Source organism: Bubalus kerabau, chromosome 16, assembly GCF_029407905.1.
Source record: "Bubalus kerabau isolate K-KA32 ecotype Philippines breed swamp buffalo chromosome 16, PCC_UOA_SB_1v2, whole genome shotgun sequence".
Taxonomy (NCBI): Eukaryota; Metazoa; Chordata; class Mammalia; order Artiodactyla; family Bovidae; genus Bubalus; species Bubalus kerabau.
The window spans coordinates 43,810,858-43,827,154 of record NC_073639.1 but is presented as its reverse complement, the minus strand read 5'-3'; the positions used below and the strand labels follow the sequence as shown (position 1 = coordinate 43,827,154).

The following is a 16,297-nucleotide window of genomic DNA, read 5'->3' as shown; positions in this document are numbered from 1 at the left end:
TTCTTTGGGGGAAGGAATTGTTCAGAATTGTCACCCTCACACCCTTAGTTTAAGCCATCCTCTTTGAAAAATAGAGTGAAAACTGGTACTGTCTTCTTCTTATTCTACTGTGTTTCAAATGCCAGGTGACAACTCAGGTAAGAAATCAAAATGATTGTGATAAAACCATTAATTCTAACTAAAAATTCCATGAGATAAAAATCACTCATATTTTGTTGATGTCATGATTTTACATAGTGCCCAGTGCATGAATATTTGTTAATGTTGAATACATGTAGCTTAATTATGGAAAGATTCATATCATAAATTTAATGTTTCAAACAAGCTTATTTCTTTTGGATACAAAAGATTTACTTAAAAACAGCTTGTCTGTCCATCCGTCCATCTATTTATTTTTGGTGTGTTTTAAGGCCACAGAGAGTGAGGCTGGTGATATGGACCTTAGTGGGTTGCCAGAAACAGCAGTGGACTCTGAGGACGATGACGATGAAGAGGACATCGAGAGGGCCTCAGACCCTCTAATGAGCAGAGACATCGTGAGAGACTGCCTGGAGAAGGACCCCATTGACAGGACGGACGATGACATTGGTGAGTCTGGGTGAGAAAACAAATCTCAGAGCAATTTAAAGAGTTTAGAAGTAAGACTATCTGGTACAACAGAGCCCAAGGATATTAGGCTTTAAAAGGTCATTTCTCTTAACATTGTTGAAAACATCTTTGAAAAAATTAATTTTACTCAGTCCATAGCTTCAAGAGGCCACAACTGATAAAACTTCCAAATGAAAACCTTCCAACATGAGCTGTTTCTTAGCCTACTCTAGGGCAAAAAAAAATAAAATAAAAAAGTCAAAGTCATCTTCCAAACATTATCACATTTGTTAATCTTCTTGTGAGCACTGTTCCTAGTAAGCTTGAGCTTCTCTCTGTGTGAATATCAGTCGGGTGGCAGTTGGTAGAGCTGTTGTATAAGTGACTGTGCTCCCTCTGTGGTTCCATAGAGAGGAGAGGCTAGAGGAAGAAGTGAGCAGAATGTCAAGTGAGCCCCACATGAGCCTAGGGGTTGGGGCTTTAAGTGCGCCTTAAGATTATGGGTCTAAGTGGGTTTGCGTTGCTTTCCCCTTCCTCAAGGTTCCCTTGACCCAGCTTGGCCATCAGAATAAGAGTTGATTGTGTGATGATTGTTTAGTGTTTGACTCTGCCTTCCAGACCCTTCTTCTTCCTTAGATGCTGGGAGTGAGACCAGCTTCCTCTGAGAGCATCTCTGCCCTGCAGGTCTGGAGTCTATAACACCCTTGCCTGAGCCCCAGTTATCTGCTCTTCCACGCTCCCAGCTCTTTGAGGGCCAATATGTATTTGAAAGAAATTCAAGGAACTGAGTCTAGTAGGATTAGATATAGGACAGTACGGCCATTGTTGTATGTGAGTGGCTTGTTTCTTGTGTTTTGAAGGGAGCCAAACATTATGTATGAGGAGAACCTTGTACCATTGAAGATCTGTACATATGCTAGGGAATTGAAGTTGGAAAGCCAGGTATTCTAAAATACCACTGAAAGCACTGATAGAAATTGCCAGCTGTTTAGAGATGACCATTATGTGGGGTGAGCACTCAGTCACTGGCTAATGTAGCTGCACCTTGTATGGACTGAGAGTTTCCTAGGTCCTGGCAGCCCAGTGGAAATGAAGCATGGAGGCACTGATCCTGCTGGTTTTGAGGAATAGAGTCAGGGTTGGGGTCATAATCTCAGGGTGCACACCGAACAGGAGGCTGTGGCAGGAATGAAGGGCTGTCAGTGCCCTTTTGGAAGCTCAGACCTGGAAGAGAGGAAGGAGGAGCTAGCTGTGCCTGTACCTCCAGCGCAGAAGTGCCTCTGCAGTAACCCTTTCTGGGTTCCTGGGTTTCTGTTGGAGGATGTAGCTGCTTCTCACATACCTATCCCTGTTCCTCCATACTTTATCCCACTTCCTCCTCCGCCTGCTCCACTCTCTGGTCTAAAGGCTCTCATAGTCACAAGTCTTCTGAGGCTTCTGCAGCATGAAGTCAAGTGGTCCTGTGTCATCCTTGAAGACTTAGGGTTTAGCTTCCTTGCATCTGATAACTCACATTCACCTGATTTCCACTGTCCAAAATGTGTTTCACTTTCCTGTTCTCTTTGTCTTTGTGATTTCTCTCTCTCTCTTTTTTTTAAATTTTATTAGCGTGTGGTCAACTTACAGTGTTGTGTTACTTTCAGGTGTATGGCAAAGTGAACCACTTATGCATACATCAGTAATGTGTATATATCAGTCCCAAACTCTTAATTTATCACTTCCTCCCACATTTCCCCTTTGGTAACCATAAGTTTGAGTTTGAGATCTGGCTTCATTTTCATTGTCTCTTTTTTGTAGCTTTAAAGAGAGAATGAAGATGGAAGTAGTGTGTTTGGTTTGCCATCTTAAAAATTCTTGCTCATAGAGTTTATAAAAAATAGATTAAACATTGCTTATGAACAGATTCACGTGAAGGTTATCCTTGTTTGAATATGCTCATTTTAGTATAGTTACGGAAGAAAGTTATGATTAGTAAAATATATGAAGCATGTCATTCCTGGAAATTTAAGGTGATCACTTCATATCTGAGAAGTTTTCTCTTCTAGAATTTCTAGAAAGCAAGACCTATGCTGATCCTACAAATGAATACCAGGCTAATTATTTTAAGGTGCTTGTTGATATAATCCCTGGATGAATTACTCGTAGTTGAATACCAATACACTTGTAAGCAGTGATGACTCAGACGCTTACTCCTATCAAATATATTTTTATTTAAAGTAGTAAATCTTGGTCATTAACGATAAGGCATAATGGCATTGTTTGATCTACACAAGGGCTTGGAGGATCTTATATTCCACCTCCTCCAAATATCGCCACGTGTGAGAACACTTTGGCTTGTTTGCCGTTACTCCTGGTAAATCTAACTCATTCTCCAGTGTTTAGTTAAAGCAGACACCTTTCTTATGAACTGCAGACATCTGTGTAACTGATGTTTTGTCTAAACGCCTCTCTGCCTAACCACGTTCCTCGACTCAAGGGATGGGGTGTGTTTGTGTTTTAAGTTTAGTCAAATCAAGCTGCTTATATTTAAATATGTTTTTAAAATTTCAGGAATTAAAAAATTTCCCCTTGGGGTTCCATAGATTCTTGGGTGTGCCTTTGTTTCAGTACTTTGAAGAAAGACACATTATTTGTGTTTGCTCTCCAGCTTGTAACTCTATAGGTACTCAATTATTGAATACTTCTTTTTTTTTTTTTTTTTTTAAGATTTTGAGGACTTGACATATAAAGGTAGAAAACTACTTTGATCCCTTTCAAGGAACTCTTTTTTTTTTTTTTTTCCTCCTCACTTGGTACCCCACACACAAATCCACAAGTTTTACCTTAATTATTTCTTATGTAAAATTAAACCAAAGCAATAAGATAAGGATTTTTCTGAATTGGCTAAAGCTTCTGATGTCTATAAGTTGATTTTTGGCTTTTCTTTGTGTTACATTGAGTAGAAAAAAAGTGTTATTGAGTGTCTAATATTTTTTACAAACAGGATTCTTTCTTTCCTGATGAAGTCACACTAATGTATTATTCAGACAGAGTCTTGCAAGCCATTTAGAATAAAGTGATTCTGTTTCTCCATCCACAAAACTTCTCCCCATACCCTAGGAGCTATCTCCTTACCTGTCTCATGCTCTCAATCCTCAGCTGCCATAACCCCTGTAACTCTGTATGTTTCCTGTGCCATCAGGGTTTATGTTGAGCTCCTGAATCAAATGCTTCTATTTTACATTATTATGTTTTTTTAAAGATTGGTGATATAAAATTCTTTATCTTTTAAATTCTTATAATCCTCTGGTGTAATAAGTAAGTTATCACACAACTGATGATATCATTATTGAATCCTTGAGAGTTTTAAAAGCCCTTGCATATTGTTTGGTTAAGTGTTTAATTTTTCAATTGAACTTGGAGAAAAATGTGTATTTACTATTATTATGTCTTATTTGTCTTCTTTGTTATTTATCCTTATTATATGTGATACACAGATATTTTCTATCCCATTGTATTTTATTAATGTTAGTCATTTACTCATATATCACTGACTGATTTCATGACCCATTAATGGAGTAGGACACTGCTGAAAAATAAGACACATGTCTTTGCAAGCACTTCAAATCATTATTGAAACTATTAGTGAGTATGCTTTATACATTCATATGCTTCATATTCACCCACCATATGTGGTGGTACTTTAACTTTTATTTTTGTCTAAACATGTTAAATTTAAAATATTTCTGACAATTAATTTCTAGTCTCATATTTTTCTTAACATCATACGTCTTTGTCCAAGGAAGTTTAGCTCCTACCAGGAGAGGGAAGAAAATAAAATGTATGTTATAGCTAGTATTTTAATACCTGTATTTTAGCTGTGATTTTAATGGCTAGTATTAGCTGCTGCTAAGTCGCTTCAGTCGTGTCCAACTCTGTGCGACCCCATAGACGGCAGCCCACCAGGCTCCACCGTCTCTGGGATTCTCTAGGCAAGAACACTGGAGTGGGTTGCCATTTCCTTCTCCAATGCATGAAAGTGAAAAGTGAAAGGGAAGTCGCTCAGTCATATCCGACTCTTAGTGACCCCAAGGATTGCAGCCTACCAGGCTCCTCCATCCATGGGATTTTCCAGGCAAGAGCTAGTATTGAATACCTTATGGTGAGGAGTGGGGGATGGTATCTAAAGAAAACAGAGAGTGGTAACAGCAGTGTTAACTGTGATGTGTCAGCCAGAGGACCACGATTGCTTCATCTGCCTTTATGTTGCATATCAAAACATATGCATTTGTAAAGCAAGGAGTCCTGCCTCCTGTAGTAGATATGTAGTAGATGTGGGTTATCTCTTGCAGTGATATTCAAAATTGCCTCACAGCTGCCCTCAGGTATATTTTATGACACAACACAAACACATCTACTCATTCCAGGAATAAAAGTTTCACTGAATAAAACTTAACTCTTTCTGTAATTGATGCACTTTGGTACTCTTGTTCCTTCTTTTTAAAAAATGCTGGTTGCAACAGTCAGTTGATGTCCTGATACATCAGTCTGGGTCAGGTTGAAGAGCACTGTCTTGTTGGACAGAGTCCCTGGGTACCACTTACCACTGTTATTCTTCTGATTACCAAAGCCACCCCCATAATGAAAAGCCTTACACAGCAGGGATGACGTAGGGTCTCCACAGAACAGACATTACCAAGCTAGACCAGAAAACACCGCTTCGTCTGACCTTGTAGGAATGTAACGTTTTCATAAAATATATATTTGTATTATTATACATTGCTTTTGCAATTAGCAAACTATATCCAACAACATAAAACTTGTCATTAAATCCTAACAGAAGGAATGTGCATAGAGACAATGTCAGTATGTGAGGACAAGGAAAATGGAGTGAAATTTTCATTTAGCCAAAAGTTTGAACAATGCCATGAATATAATATTGAATATATAATCATATAATATATATAATAATGACAATAATAGTGGTTCTCATTTGTTGAGTATTTACTCTTTGCTGAGGACTTTATCATCTGAATTGCATTTGATCCTCAGAACTGTCCAGTGAAGGTAGGTATTATATTACTCTTTTTCAAGTGAGAGAAACATGTCTAAAGGGAACGAATTGACTTCCCCAAAGTAATTCAGCCAGTAAGTGTCCACACGCTATCTAACACATGCCCTGTGCTCTTCATCGTTACCTGTGAGGTCCCGCCTGAGCATGGAGGTAGACAGTCCTGAATCATCTCACTGCCACCTCCTCCTTATGTGCCTTTGAGCCTCGATTTCCTCCTTGTGAAATGAAAAAGAAACCATGCATTTCATAGAGCCATGGTGAGGAGGAAGGAACTTAGAAAGGAGCTCTTATTGAAAAAAATCTGCTTGTCCATAGCATTGCCACTGGGAAGAATGAGCAGACTTTGTCAGTCTATGAGATCCGAATTAGCACATGCATTTCATTTGCATTCATCACATAATGTTGTGAGCATGTTAATTGATTCTGGGTTTGTCTGATCCACAGAAAATATTCCCTGCTTTCTAAATCCTGGAGTATCTTCAGAGTGAGGGTGGTTGTTTTTGCCATCTGTTTTGGGCACCGAGTTGCCCAGAGGCACCAGAGTGGACCTACTGACTTTCTGGAGAATTCCCAGTGCTCTGTTTCATTTCAGCTTATCATTTCATCCTGTAATAAACCTTAACAAGATCACAGCTCATTTTCAGTAGCAATCCCCCATTGAAGTTTATTGATCTCTTCATTGGAATTTGAATCGCACCGAGTCCTGTTGCTCCTGAATCAACAAGGAAATGTTACCCTTTCCACAGTGACAGAATTCTTTGTATACCTGAAAGAAATTCAGTGTGCTAAAGATATTTAAAGTCATTGTGTTGTTCAACAGGCAGAATTGTAGAGCATTTAAAAAGAAAGGACCCCAGAGCCTTCTTTCTGAACGCTTGTTTTTGAAATTAGTTGTCATTTTCTTTGCACACCTTCTGCTTTTCAGAACAACTTCTGGAATTCATGCACCAGTTGCCTGCTTTTGCCAACATGACGATGTCAGTGAGGCGGGAGCTGTGTGCTGTGATGGTGTTCGCTGTGGTGGAAAGAGCTGGGACCATTGTGTTAAACGACGGTGAAGAGGTTAGGAAATATTTATACCGCTTAACAATGTCTCTGTGTGAGGCTCGCTCAATGCAGCAATGAACAAAAACTCTTTCTTCTTTAAAAACAGTGGGCAACAATAAGTTTGCATCACTTGGAATTATGATACACTCATTGTTGTGTCAGTCTTTGCCAAACCCACTATTTTATTTTCTGTTATTTGCAATATTTAGATGATATTGATAGAAACATTTTGAGGTTTTAGCTTTTCAGATTTTGCAGTTTAAATGTTTATAATATAATGCCTCTTGTCAGAACAAAATGATGTTCTTATCAAGGCAATAGTGGTCATTTTATCTTGTTTACATGTGTTTTGGGGAACAGAAGAAGTGTTTTTCCCTTGTGGCATTTTAGAGAGAATACCCAGTCATTAGGAAAGTGGAATGCCGTGGACCCCGTGCAGGCATCTGGAAACCCGTGGGTCGATGGCTGAGCTTTAGTTCTTGTACTGTGAACTTGGCGAATGGTCATCTGTACTTGGGGTATTTTTCCCTCTTTAAAATAAAAGATCTAAATCATTTGTAGGGACCATTCCAGCATTTACAGCTTCATGATCATGATTATTTTCTGCTTTGTCTTTGTTTTTTGGAACTAGCTGGACTCATGGTCAGTGATCCTGAATGGTTCTGTGGAAGTGACTTATCCAGATGGAAAAGCAGAAATACTCTGTATGGGAAATAGTTTCGGTGTCTCCCCCACCATGGACAAGGAGTACATGAAAGGCGTGATGAGGACAAAGGTGGATGACTGCCAGGTATAGATTGTCATTAAAAATGTATGTCTTACGCTTAACAGAGAACACTTACATATGCAGCTGTGGTAAGGTTTTTCAACCTGTATAAATAGGTCATCTTTTAGAATTATAAAGAAGATTTTAAAGTACAACTATGACTTTTAGTGTTATCATACTCCAGGAAATTAAAAATAAATCTCCCGTAAAGTTATTTGAACTCCACAAAACTAAGCATTCCATAAATGTGTTCTATTAAAAAACAGGTGTTCTATAAATATGATATCTTAAAATTGCCATCAATAATAGATAATCTAGTCAACAGAAAGTATTGAAGTGAAATGCCCATCATGAACAGAAATTATATAGAGATTATAGTAAAGTTGCTGTGATACAGTTACACGGTGTTTTTATTTAAATACATGCAAGATAAGGAATTGATTTTAGAAGTCATGAAAATTAATCATAGTTGAATCAGTAAAAATATTTGCTAGTTAAGAAATGACTGCCAATGAAAAATACAATGTCAGTATTGATATTATGTTAATATTCATTATTTAAAAGCATTTAATAAAAGACTAGAGAGTATATTGAGACCAAATGTGAAATATAATTTGATCAATTTAACAGGTAACCTCTATATTAGTGCAAAACAAATTTAAGATGTTTTATTATTATTGCATATTTATAATTCCATGTCTTAAAAACTGACCTTGAAAGATAAAATATTTAATATAGTAAACCAAAAAAGTTGACTTAATGTTATATGCTCACTGTATTTATTAGTCTACAGTCTGAAATACATCTGAAAATGTTTATACTAAAAGAACATCATTGAATTTTTATAGTGTCTGATAAATGTAAAGTAGTGTTCATTTAAATTTTCAATTTTAAGTGGTTTACTTACTAAAAAGAAAAATGACCATGGCTATAAATAAAATTGTCTTACCTGGAGAATAATTTTGCTAAATAATTCCTCCAGTGAGCACTATAGAGAACAAAAAAATGGCTATGAATTCAGTGTGTTGAATATGTAATGCCAGAGGAGCATTCTAAATATAGCCGGCTCTCAATTATTTGGCATACTAGAGGCAAACAAAATGCTAAATAAATTTCAAAGTATTTGGCCTCAAAATCTCAAATTATTTCTTTTAAGAGCATCATATATGACATTTCAGCTTTAGAATTATATTCCCCCCACCAAAAAAACAAAGCCAAACTGTGAGTCAAAATAAACAGAAAAATTGTTAAGGATTTCTCTATCCTTCTCAGTCTTGCCCCCGACACCCAACCCGAGCCCTTCTACAAGTCACTATAGCACCTGAGTCTGTCTCTGTCCTTAAAGTGCGAGTGAAAGTTATTTCTGAGAATTCAGCTACTATGCTATCACCTTGTAATTGGCCAACCCCTTTTATTAGAAATTTTGTAATCATGGAACTGAAATGATACAGGAGGCTTAGAAATGTTTCAGAGTAATTGATAAAAATATTATATGAGTTAATATTACAGAGTATTTAATTAATGTCAGATGTACTAGGTAACATTGAATATTTATCTGGGAGTGTGTGGAAAAGAAAAGAGGAGGTGGATATTAGGAGGAGAGTTCATCTATTTGCTGGATAAGGAATCAGCAGGAAACCCAGAGTGATGGTCCGTAAAGTAGACGCCAGGAGAAAACTCTGAATGAGAATGAAAACTCTGATTAAGGTAATATTAGGCTCCTGTAGCTCCTGATATGAGACTCCGGATGTACAGAGAGGGTCATGGGTGCAGTGTCTGCTAGAGAAAGTCTTTTCTTACTCTGCAGGCCACTCTGCATGCTGTAAAAGGAACATGAAATAAATCAGATTCAAGAGTCATGATGTGCTTCCACTCATCCCTCTCAGACCCTAAGTTCCCTCCTTCCTTATTAGAATAGGCTTGGAGAAAAAAATTAGATATTTTAATGCTTATTTGGGATAGCATTTTTACTGTATTTCTGTTAAAATGTCATGTTATTTGTCAGAAAGTGCACATATCTCATCCTCCTCTTGTTGGGGAAAGTCAACAGTGAGAATCACATTTTTTATCCATAAAATGACCTCCACAAGAGTGTCATTCCACTGAGCACACTGTAGATAATCAGTATTGATTGAATGAAATGAACAAAGGTGGTGTCCATTCCGAGAAGAAGCAACCTTAGCAGGTTGACCCTCATTTGCTGGGCTCTCAGTGGGTTCCAAAAATACATCTTGGGTAGTGTGGTTAAAGTGGAGCCCATGATCAGTCTGAAGACACAGTGTGAGTGGATTCAACTGGACATTTCTTTCTATTATTATTATTGGACAGTAATTGCTTTACAGGGTTGTTTCTGCTGTTCAACAGCATGAATCAGCTACAACACATATATCCCCTCTCTCTTGAGGCTCCCCGCACCCCAATCCAACCCCTAGGTCATCATAGAGCACTAAAACCATACTTCAAATGATGTTTATCTCTGCCTGTTTAGGTCCCGTGATGTCCCCAACACTGTGCTCTGTCCTGCTCCATTCTGTGTGCTTCTTTTCCCAGTCTTGTCACCTGTTGGATTTGTAGGACAAAGGCAGAACCAGGCAGACGTCTTTTGCTACCGGATGATGGCTCCGGTTTTCTGTTCCCCATCCATGTCTTTGTTTTTTTCACCCTCTGCCTGTCTCTCTTTTCCTTTCCTGCTCTTCCACTTTCTGTCTCCTCGTCCCCTCTCCCCCACCTAAGTCTTGGGCCTGCCAGAAACACCCAGGCATGGCTTAACCCTGCACTGTACCCTTCAGCAGATAGGGAACACTTGAATGCCTATGTGAACAGTTAGGTATAGCTCCCTTGCAAGCACAGAGTACCAATTTAAATAGAGCTCACCTCTTAAGGTAAATCTGTGAGACTCAGCTTTTCCTAAGACTGAGAGCTGTTAACTTTACTTCATTTTGTCATTTTCAATATGTTTACTAAATAAAAGCTGTGAGGTCATGTGCCCAAAAGAAACTTATCCTGTGACATAAATTGTTTTTGCCCTTTCATAAGAGAAAGCTTAGTTGAGTTTTTATTTCATATCAGAGTGGCAAGATCATACAGGGTGAATAGCCGTCTTAAAGTATAAAACCTCTCTAAAACAATTGTGTTCAGTTCAGTTCAGTCGCTGAGTCGTGTCTGACTCTTTGCAACCCCATGGACTGCAGCACGCCAGGCCTCCCTGTCCATCACCAACTATCAGAGTTTATTCAAACTCATGACCATTGAGTTGGTGATACCATCCAACCATCTCATCCTCTGTTGTCCCCTTCTCCTCTTGCCTTCAGTCTTTCCCAGCATCAGGGTCTTTTCCAATGAGTCAGTTCTTCGCATCAGGTGGCCAAAATACTGGAGTTTCAGCTTCAGCATCAGTCCTTCCAATGAATATTCAGGACTGATTTACTTTAGGATGGACTGGTTGGATCTCCTTGCAGTCCAAGGGACTCTCAAGAGTCTTCTCCAACACCACAGTTCAAAAGCATCAATATTTTGGCGTTCAGCTTTATAGTCCAACTCTCACATCCATACATGACCACTGGGAAAACCATAGCTTTGACTAGACACACCTTGGTTCAGTTCAGTCACTCAGTCTCGTCCAGCTCTCTGTAACCCCATGGACTACAGTGCTCTAGGCCTCCCTGTCCATCACCAACTCCTGGAGTTTACTCAAACTCATGTCCGTTGAGTCGGTGATCTTTGTTGGCAACTCACAAATTTTCAACTGGCTTTATCATACCTATTTTTTCTTTGAATTTAATGTTATATCTAAAAATTTCTTAAAGCAAAAATAAATTTGCTAATTAAATAATTAATATTTTCATCTAAAGTGTATTTCTTTTGCGATGTCAGTGCTGCATGGCCATATTGGAAATTCAATTTGGGATTCCTTTTTTTTTTTTCATTTTTGGATGGTATTTCAGTTTGCTGCAGAAGAAATGCCAAAAATGTCTGTCTAGACACTAAGAATTTCAAATCAAATTTATTCTAATTTCTTTAAGTCCTTAGTCAAGAGGATTAATTATAGTACATTGCAAAATGCATTTTCTTTTTATCTTTCTACTTGTTTTAACTCAAGGATATATTCCTTTTTTAGGAGATAAACAATATAATTATGTTCTCTAAAAATGAGGATAAGAAAGAACACCTAAAATTATTTGGAGACTGAGAACAACTTGCTGTCCTGTAAAAAGAAAAAAAATTAAAAATATTTTTCAGGCAAGAACCACATATTTCAAACATACGCAAACCTGTGGTCAGTGTTAAAGATATGAGTTTGGAGGTAGTTTTTGGCATTAAAAAAATTTTACTTAGCTATCCATAATTGCTTACAACAAAAGCCTGTGCTTTTTGAATTTTAACTTTTTGATTCTAAACGAATAAAAAAATTAGTTTTTTATATCAACCAACTCAGTGGAAGAAGCAATGTTGTAGTATGCTATTTCTTCCATGTGAACTGCTGCTGCTACTTCTGAAAAAAGCTTTGTTGATTATGCATAAAGTATGCAAAATATAGAAAAGTATATTAAACAATGAAAATTGCTTGTTATTTGCATTGCTCAGAAATAATAATCATTCTCCTTTGTGATTGGTACCCTTTATCATTAAAAATGTTCATCTTTTTTTCATTTAAAAATAATTCTTAAAAAGTAATAATTGATTTTGTTATATTCCACAATTTTTATATCCATGTATATAATTTTAAATTAGCAAGCACATACTTATGAGACATTGGGAGACTAGCATGACGTTGGTATGGCTGTCTCTTCATCTGTGCAGTGGGGATAATGGCACCTTCATGGCATCCCATGAATGCCATGGGAGGTTGGGAGGATAAAGTGAGAAAGTTCCTGTCAGGCAGCCACAATGTAATAATAATGATGTCATCATCACTATTAAAATCATTGTTACAATATTTGGTTTAAAATTTTTTAAAAAACGATGTAACATCAAGAATATGGAGTCGGACACGACTGAGCGACTTCACTTTCACTTTTCACTTTGATGCATTGGAGAAGGAAATGGCAACCCACTCCAGTGTTCTTGCCTGGAGAATCCCAGGGATGGGGGAGCCTGGTGGGCTGCCATCTGTGGGGTCGCAAAGAGTCGGACACGACTGAAGTGACTTAGCAGCAGCAGCATCTTTTATCTGCCATATGCCATAATTTAGCCATTCCCTCTCTTTTAACCTTTCACATTAAAGGAGAAAAGAAATGTTCATTCTTCCTTCATTCCTAAATGATTTTTTTGCAATTTTAAATATATATATTTTATTGAAGTATATTTGACCTACCCTAAAAATGATTTCTAAAATAAGAATAAATTATTCAAAATTCAGAGAAGACAAAAATTTTAAGTTAAAAATCTATTCTTACCTCCTCACTGGCTTCTGGTTACTTTGTGTAATAAGCGATTTCTGGAATTCATTCTTCACTTTCTTTAAAACTACTAAGAAATATAATTAAATGGATTGCTCTGAGTCCTGAATTCTTTTATCTTTGAGGTCATGGAGGAGTAATTGCTTGATGTGCACATTTTTGTTAACTTCTTTAAGAGCAAGGATTAACCTTAATATCAGTTATGAGGAATAATGATTTGAGCTTAAAAAATATGTGGCTTCCTTTGTGGATCTTTTTGAACAGCCTTTCTAAGCTGATTTCTTTTATAATATAATCACACATTTGTAATATCTACTGCATGGATATCTTTGAATTTCGATATCATTTATTAAAATTATCTTTTAAAAAATTGTTGCTCTCAAAATCTTTTCAAATTTTTAAAACCCACTAAGTGATAATTATGTTTTTACATCATTTTTAAATAATAAAATTTATCAAGCACATATTATGTATCTAGCACAGTGGAGGAGCTTTACCTGGATTATTTCATTAAACCTCCACAACAACCCTTTGAGGCTGGTGCTATTAGGATTATTTCCCCTTTTCAGATGCAAAATAAGACCCACAGGTTCTTTTCTCAGGATTCCACAATGAGAGGTAGTAAAGCTCATGTCTGAATCAGTTAACCTGGCCCTAGAAGCCACAGTGAGGAAGGATGGGGGCAGTTAAGAGAATTTCTTCTTAAAAACAATTCTGTGATGATTTGATTAGCAGGGTAGGATTTCTTAAGCACCAGAGAGTCCCAGTTTTTTACCTGCCCACTGATAGTAAAACAAAAAGTCACAGCCTAAAAAAAGTGGTGGCTCCTTAGCTTAGTCCCCTGGATTCAGGTGGCACATTACAATTCTTAAACCAGAAATGGCACCCAGCAGCTGTCCTGATGGACTGGATTAAAATCAATCATTGCATCCTTCTATTCTGAATTCTTTCCATATTCTTCTGTTCTGTTAGGACCATGAGCCTAACAGATAATTAAACAACCACCTATAGACGCTCTCCAAAGATTTTTTGCTGCTCTGCCCACCAACCTAGATAGCATATTAAAAAGCAGAGACATTACTTTGCCAACAAAGGTCCATCTAGTTAAGGCTATGGGTTTTCCGGTAGTCATGTATGGGTGTGAGAGTTGAATTATAAAGAAAGCTGAGTGCTGAAGAATTGATGCTTTTGAACTGTGGTGTTGGAGAAGATTCTTGCGAGTCCCTTGGACAGCAAGGAGATCCAACCATTCCATCCTAAAGGAAATCAATCTTGAATATTCATTGGAAGGACTGATGCTGAAGCTGAAACTCCAATACTTTGGCCACCTGATGCGAAGAGCTGACTCATTTGAAAAGACCCTGATGCTGGGAAAGATTGAGGGCAGAAGGAGAAGGGGATAACAGAGGATGAGATGATTGGATGGCATCACCGACTCAACGGACATGAGTTTGAGTAAACTCCAGGAGTTGTTGATGGACAGGGAGGCCAGGCATGCTGTAGTCCATGGGGTTGCAAAGAGTCGGACACAACTGAGTGACTGAGCTGACTGACTGACCACAGTTGTAAGGATATGCACTTTTTTTTTCTAATTTTTATTGGTGTATAGTTAATTTACAATGCTGTGTTAGTTTCAGGTGCACAGCAAAGTAAATCATATATCTAGATATATATATGTATATATACACACACACACATATATCCTATCTTTTTTTTTTTTTTTTTAATTAGGTATCTATCCTAAGAGTCCACTCTCCTTCCCCAGTGTTTTCTAATCATCATAAAAGAGACATGAGAAAGGAATATTCTAATTTTACCTTCTGATTATTTTTAATTGTTAGGATTTTTAATATAAATTACATATAATTATTCTAAAAATGAAACTTTTCTTGACCAAGGAAGAAATACATTAAAAAGCAGAGAAGTCTGATGAAGGTTCATTACCAAGCTCATTTAGAAAGTATGGGAAAGACATGGAAAAATGTCAGTCTTAAATATTTAAAACACTGAATCATTAGCACAGCTAGGTCTCTTGCAAGCACTTTATCATTAACATGTGACTTATATTTTATTCTAGTTTGTCTGCATAGCCCAGCAAGATTACTGCCGTATCCTCAACCAAGTAGAAAAGAACATGCAAAAAGTTGAAGAGGAAGGAGAGATCGTCATGGTGAAGGAACACCGAGAGCTTGATCGGACTGGAACAAGAAAGGGGCACATTGTCATCAAGGTGAGACAAACACGCCACATCCCGAGGGAGGAGGGTTTTGGTAGTATCGCTTGTGATGATTTAGGGTGCTCCCTCCTCATTTTTCAGTGTAACTTCTCTTAAATGTATCAGTTGTAAAGAATCTTTGAATTTCTGTGATGAATAGGAGTCTTATTCATTATTGTGTATCTTCCTACCCAGTTGATCTTACATTGAAGGTTTGAAATCAAGGTACATGTAGATGCCACGCATGCAGGATGCTTATGACACGTTTGATTTGTTACAGGGCACCTCAGAAAGGTTAACGATGCATTTGGTGGAAGAACATTCAGTGGTGGATCCAACGTTCATAGAAGACTTCCTGTTGACCTATAGGACTTTTCTCTGTAGCCCGATGGAAGTGGGCAAAAAGTTGTTGGAGTGGTTTAATGACCCGAGCCTCAGGGATAAGGTTGGAAGATACGTTCTAGTTTCCTTTCAAATGTGAAACATTCAGATATAAAGTTAAAGAACTTTAATATATACAATTATTACACCAGTTATGTTCAAATTATGTTGGTGGGTTAAGAGAATGTACTTTTTAAGCAAAAGAAAAGGGATGTTACAAATACTAATTCTTGTTATAGATTCTAAGTTCAGCCCTAGAATTTTCTTTTTTAACACAAAAGCCAATACATTGGACAACAAATGTTTCAGTAGATTTTCCGTGAGAATCATTCCATATGTTGATGTATTTTTGATGTATTTTTGGGAGGAAGTGAGCTTCATATCCTCCTCCTCTGCTATCTCAATTCCTTTCCCCTCAACAAATGTTTAGACTCTAGTTCTGTTGAAAATTCTATTAAAACACAACCCCCAAACACCTGGGTTCCTTGGGAATGTGCATCCTCTGGTTCAGTAGCTGGCCAGTGTACACCACATAGAAGTTATTGGTTTTCAGTTGCCCCAAAACAGCATCTCCTCTCAACCACTGTGGGTGGGTAGGGCCCTGTCTTGTAATTCTGAACTGATCCTCTTCACCAGCTCTTGAGTCAGGCTCTTTTTCAAGGCCAGAGAGGGTGATGAAGTTCCTAGTCTTGTGAGGTTTGAGAATGAACTAGCCTGTACTCCTTTCTCCTTCCATATGATGGCCTTGTTTCTGTGAGGCCCAACATGGGGGAGGCAGGGTGGGAAACCCAGAACTGGGGACAAACAGCAAAAGGCTTCCAGCTCCAGAGCTGGCCCTGCTGCTGACT

General features: G+C 37.7%; 1 protein-coding gene across 22 annotated transcripts in view; it reads left to right on the top strand.

Moving 5' to 3' along the window:
- RAPGEF2 (Rap guanine nucleotide exchange factor 2) overlaps positions 1 to 16,297 on the top strand; it is a 275,356-nt gene that overhangs the window by 228,135 nt on the left and 30,924 nt on the right. For all 22 annotated transcript variants that reach the window (XM_055550911.1, XM_055550903.1, XM_055550904.1 and 19 more), the window contains 5 exons: positions 411 to 588; positions 6,567 to 6,703; positions 7,320 to 7,478; positions 14,931 to 15,083; positions 15,349 to 15,513. In XM_055550911.1, the coding sequence (XP_055406886.1) occupies positions 411 to 588; positions 6,567 to 6,703; positions 7,320 to 7,478; positions 14,931 to 15,083; positions 15,349 to 15,513 (792 nt within the window). The remainder of the gene's footprint in view (positions 1 to 410; positions 589 to 6,566; positions 6,704 to 7,319; positions 7,479 to 14,930; positions 15,084 to 15,348; positions 15,514 to 16,297) is intronic.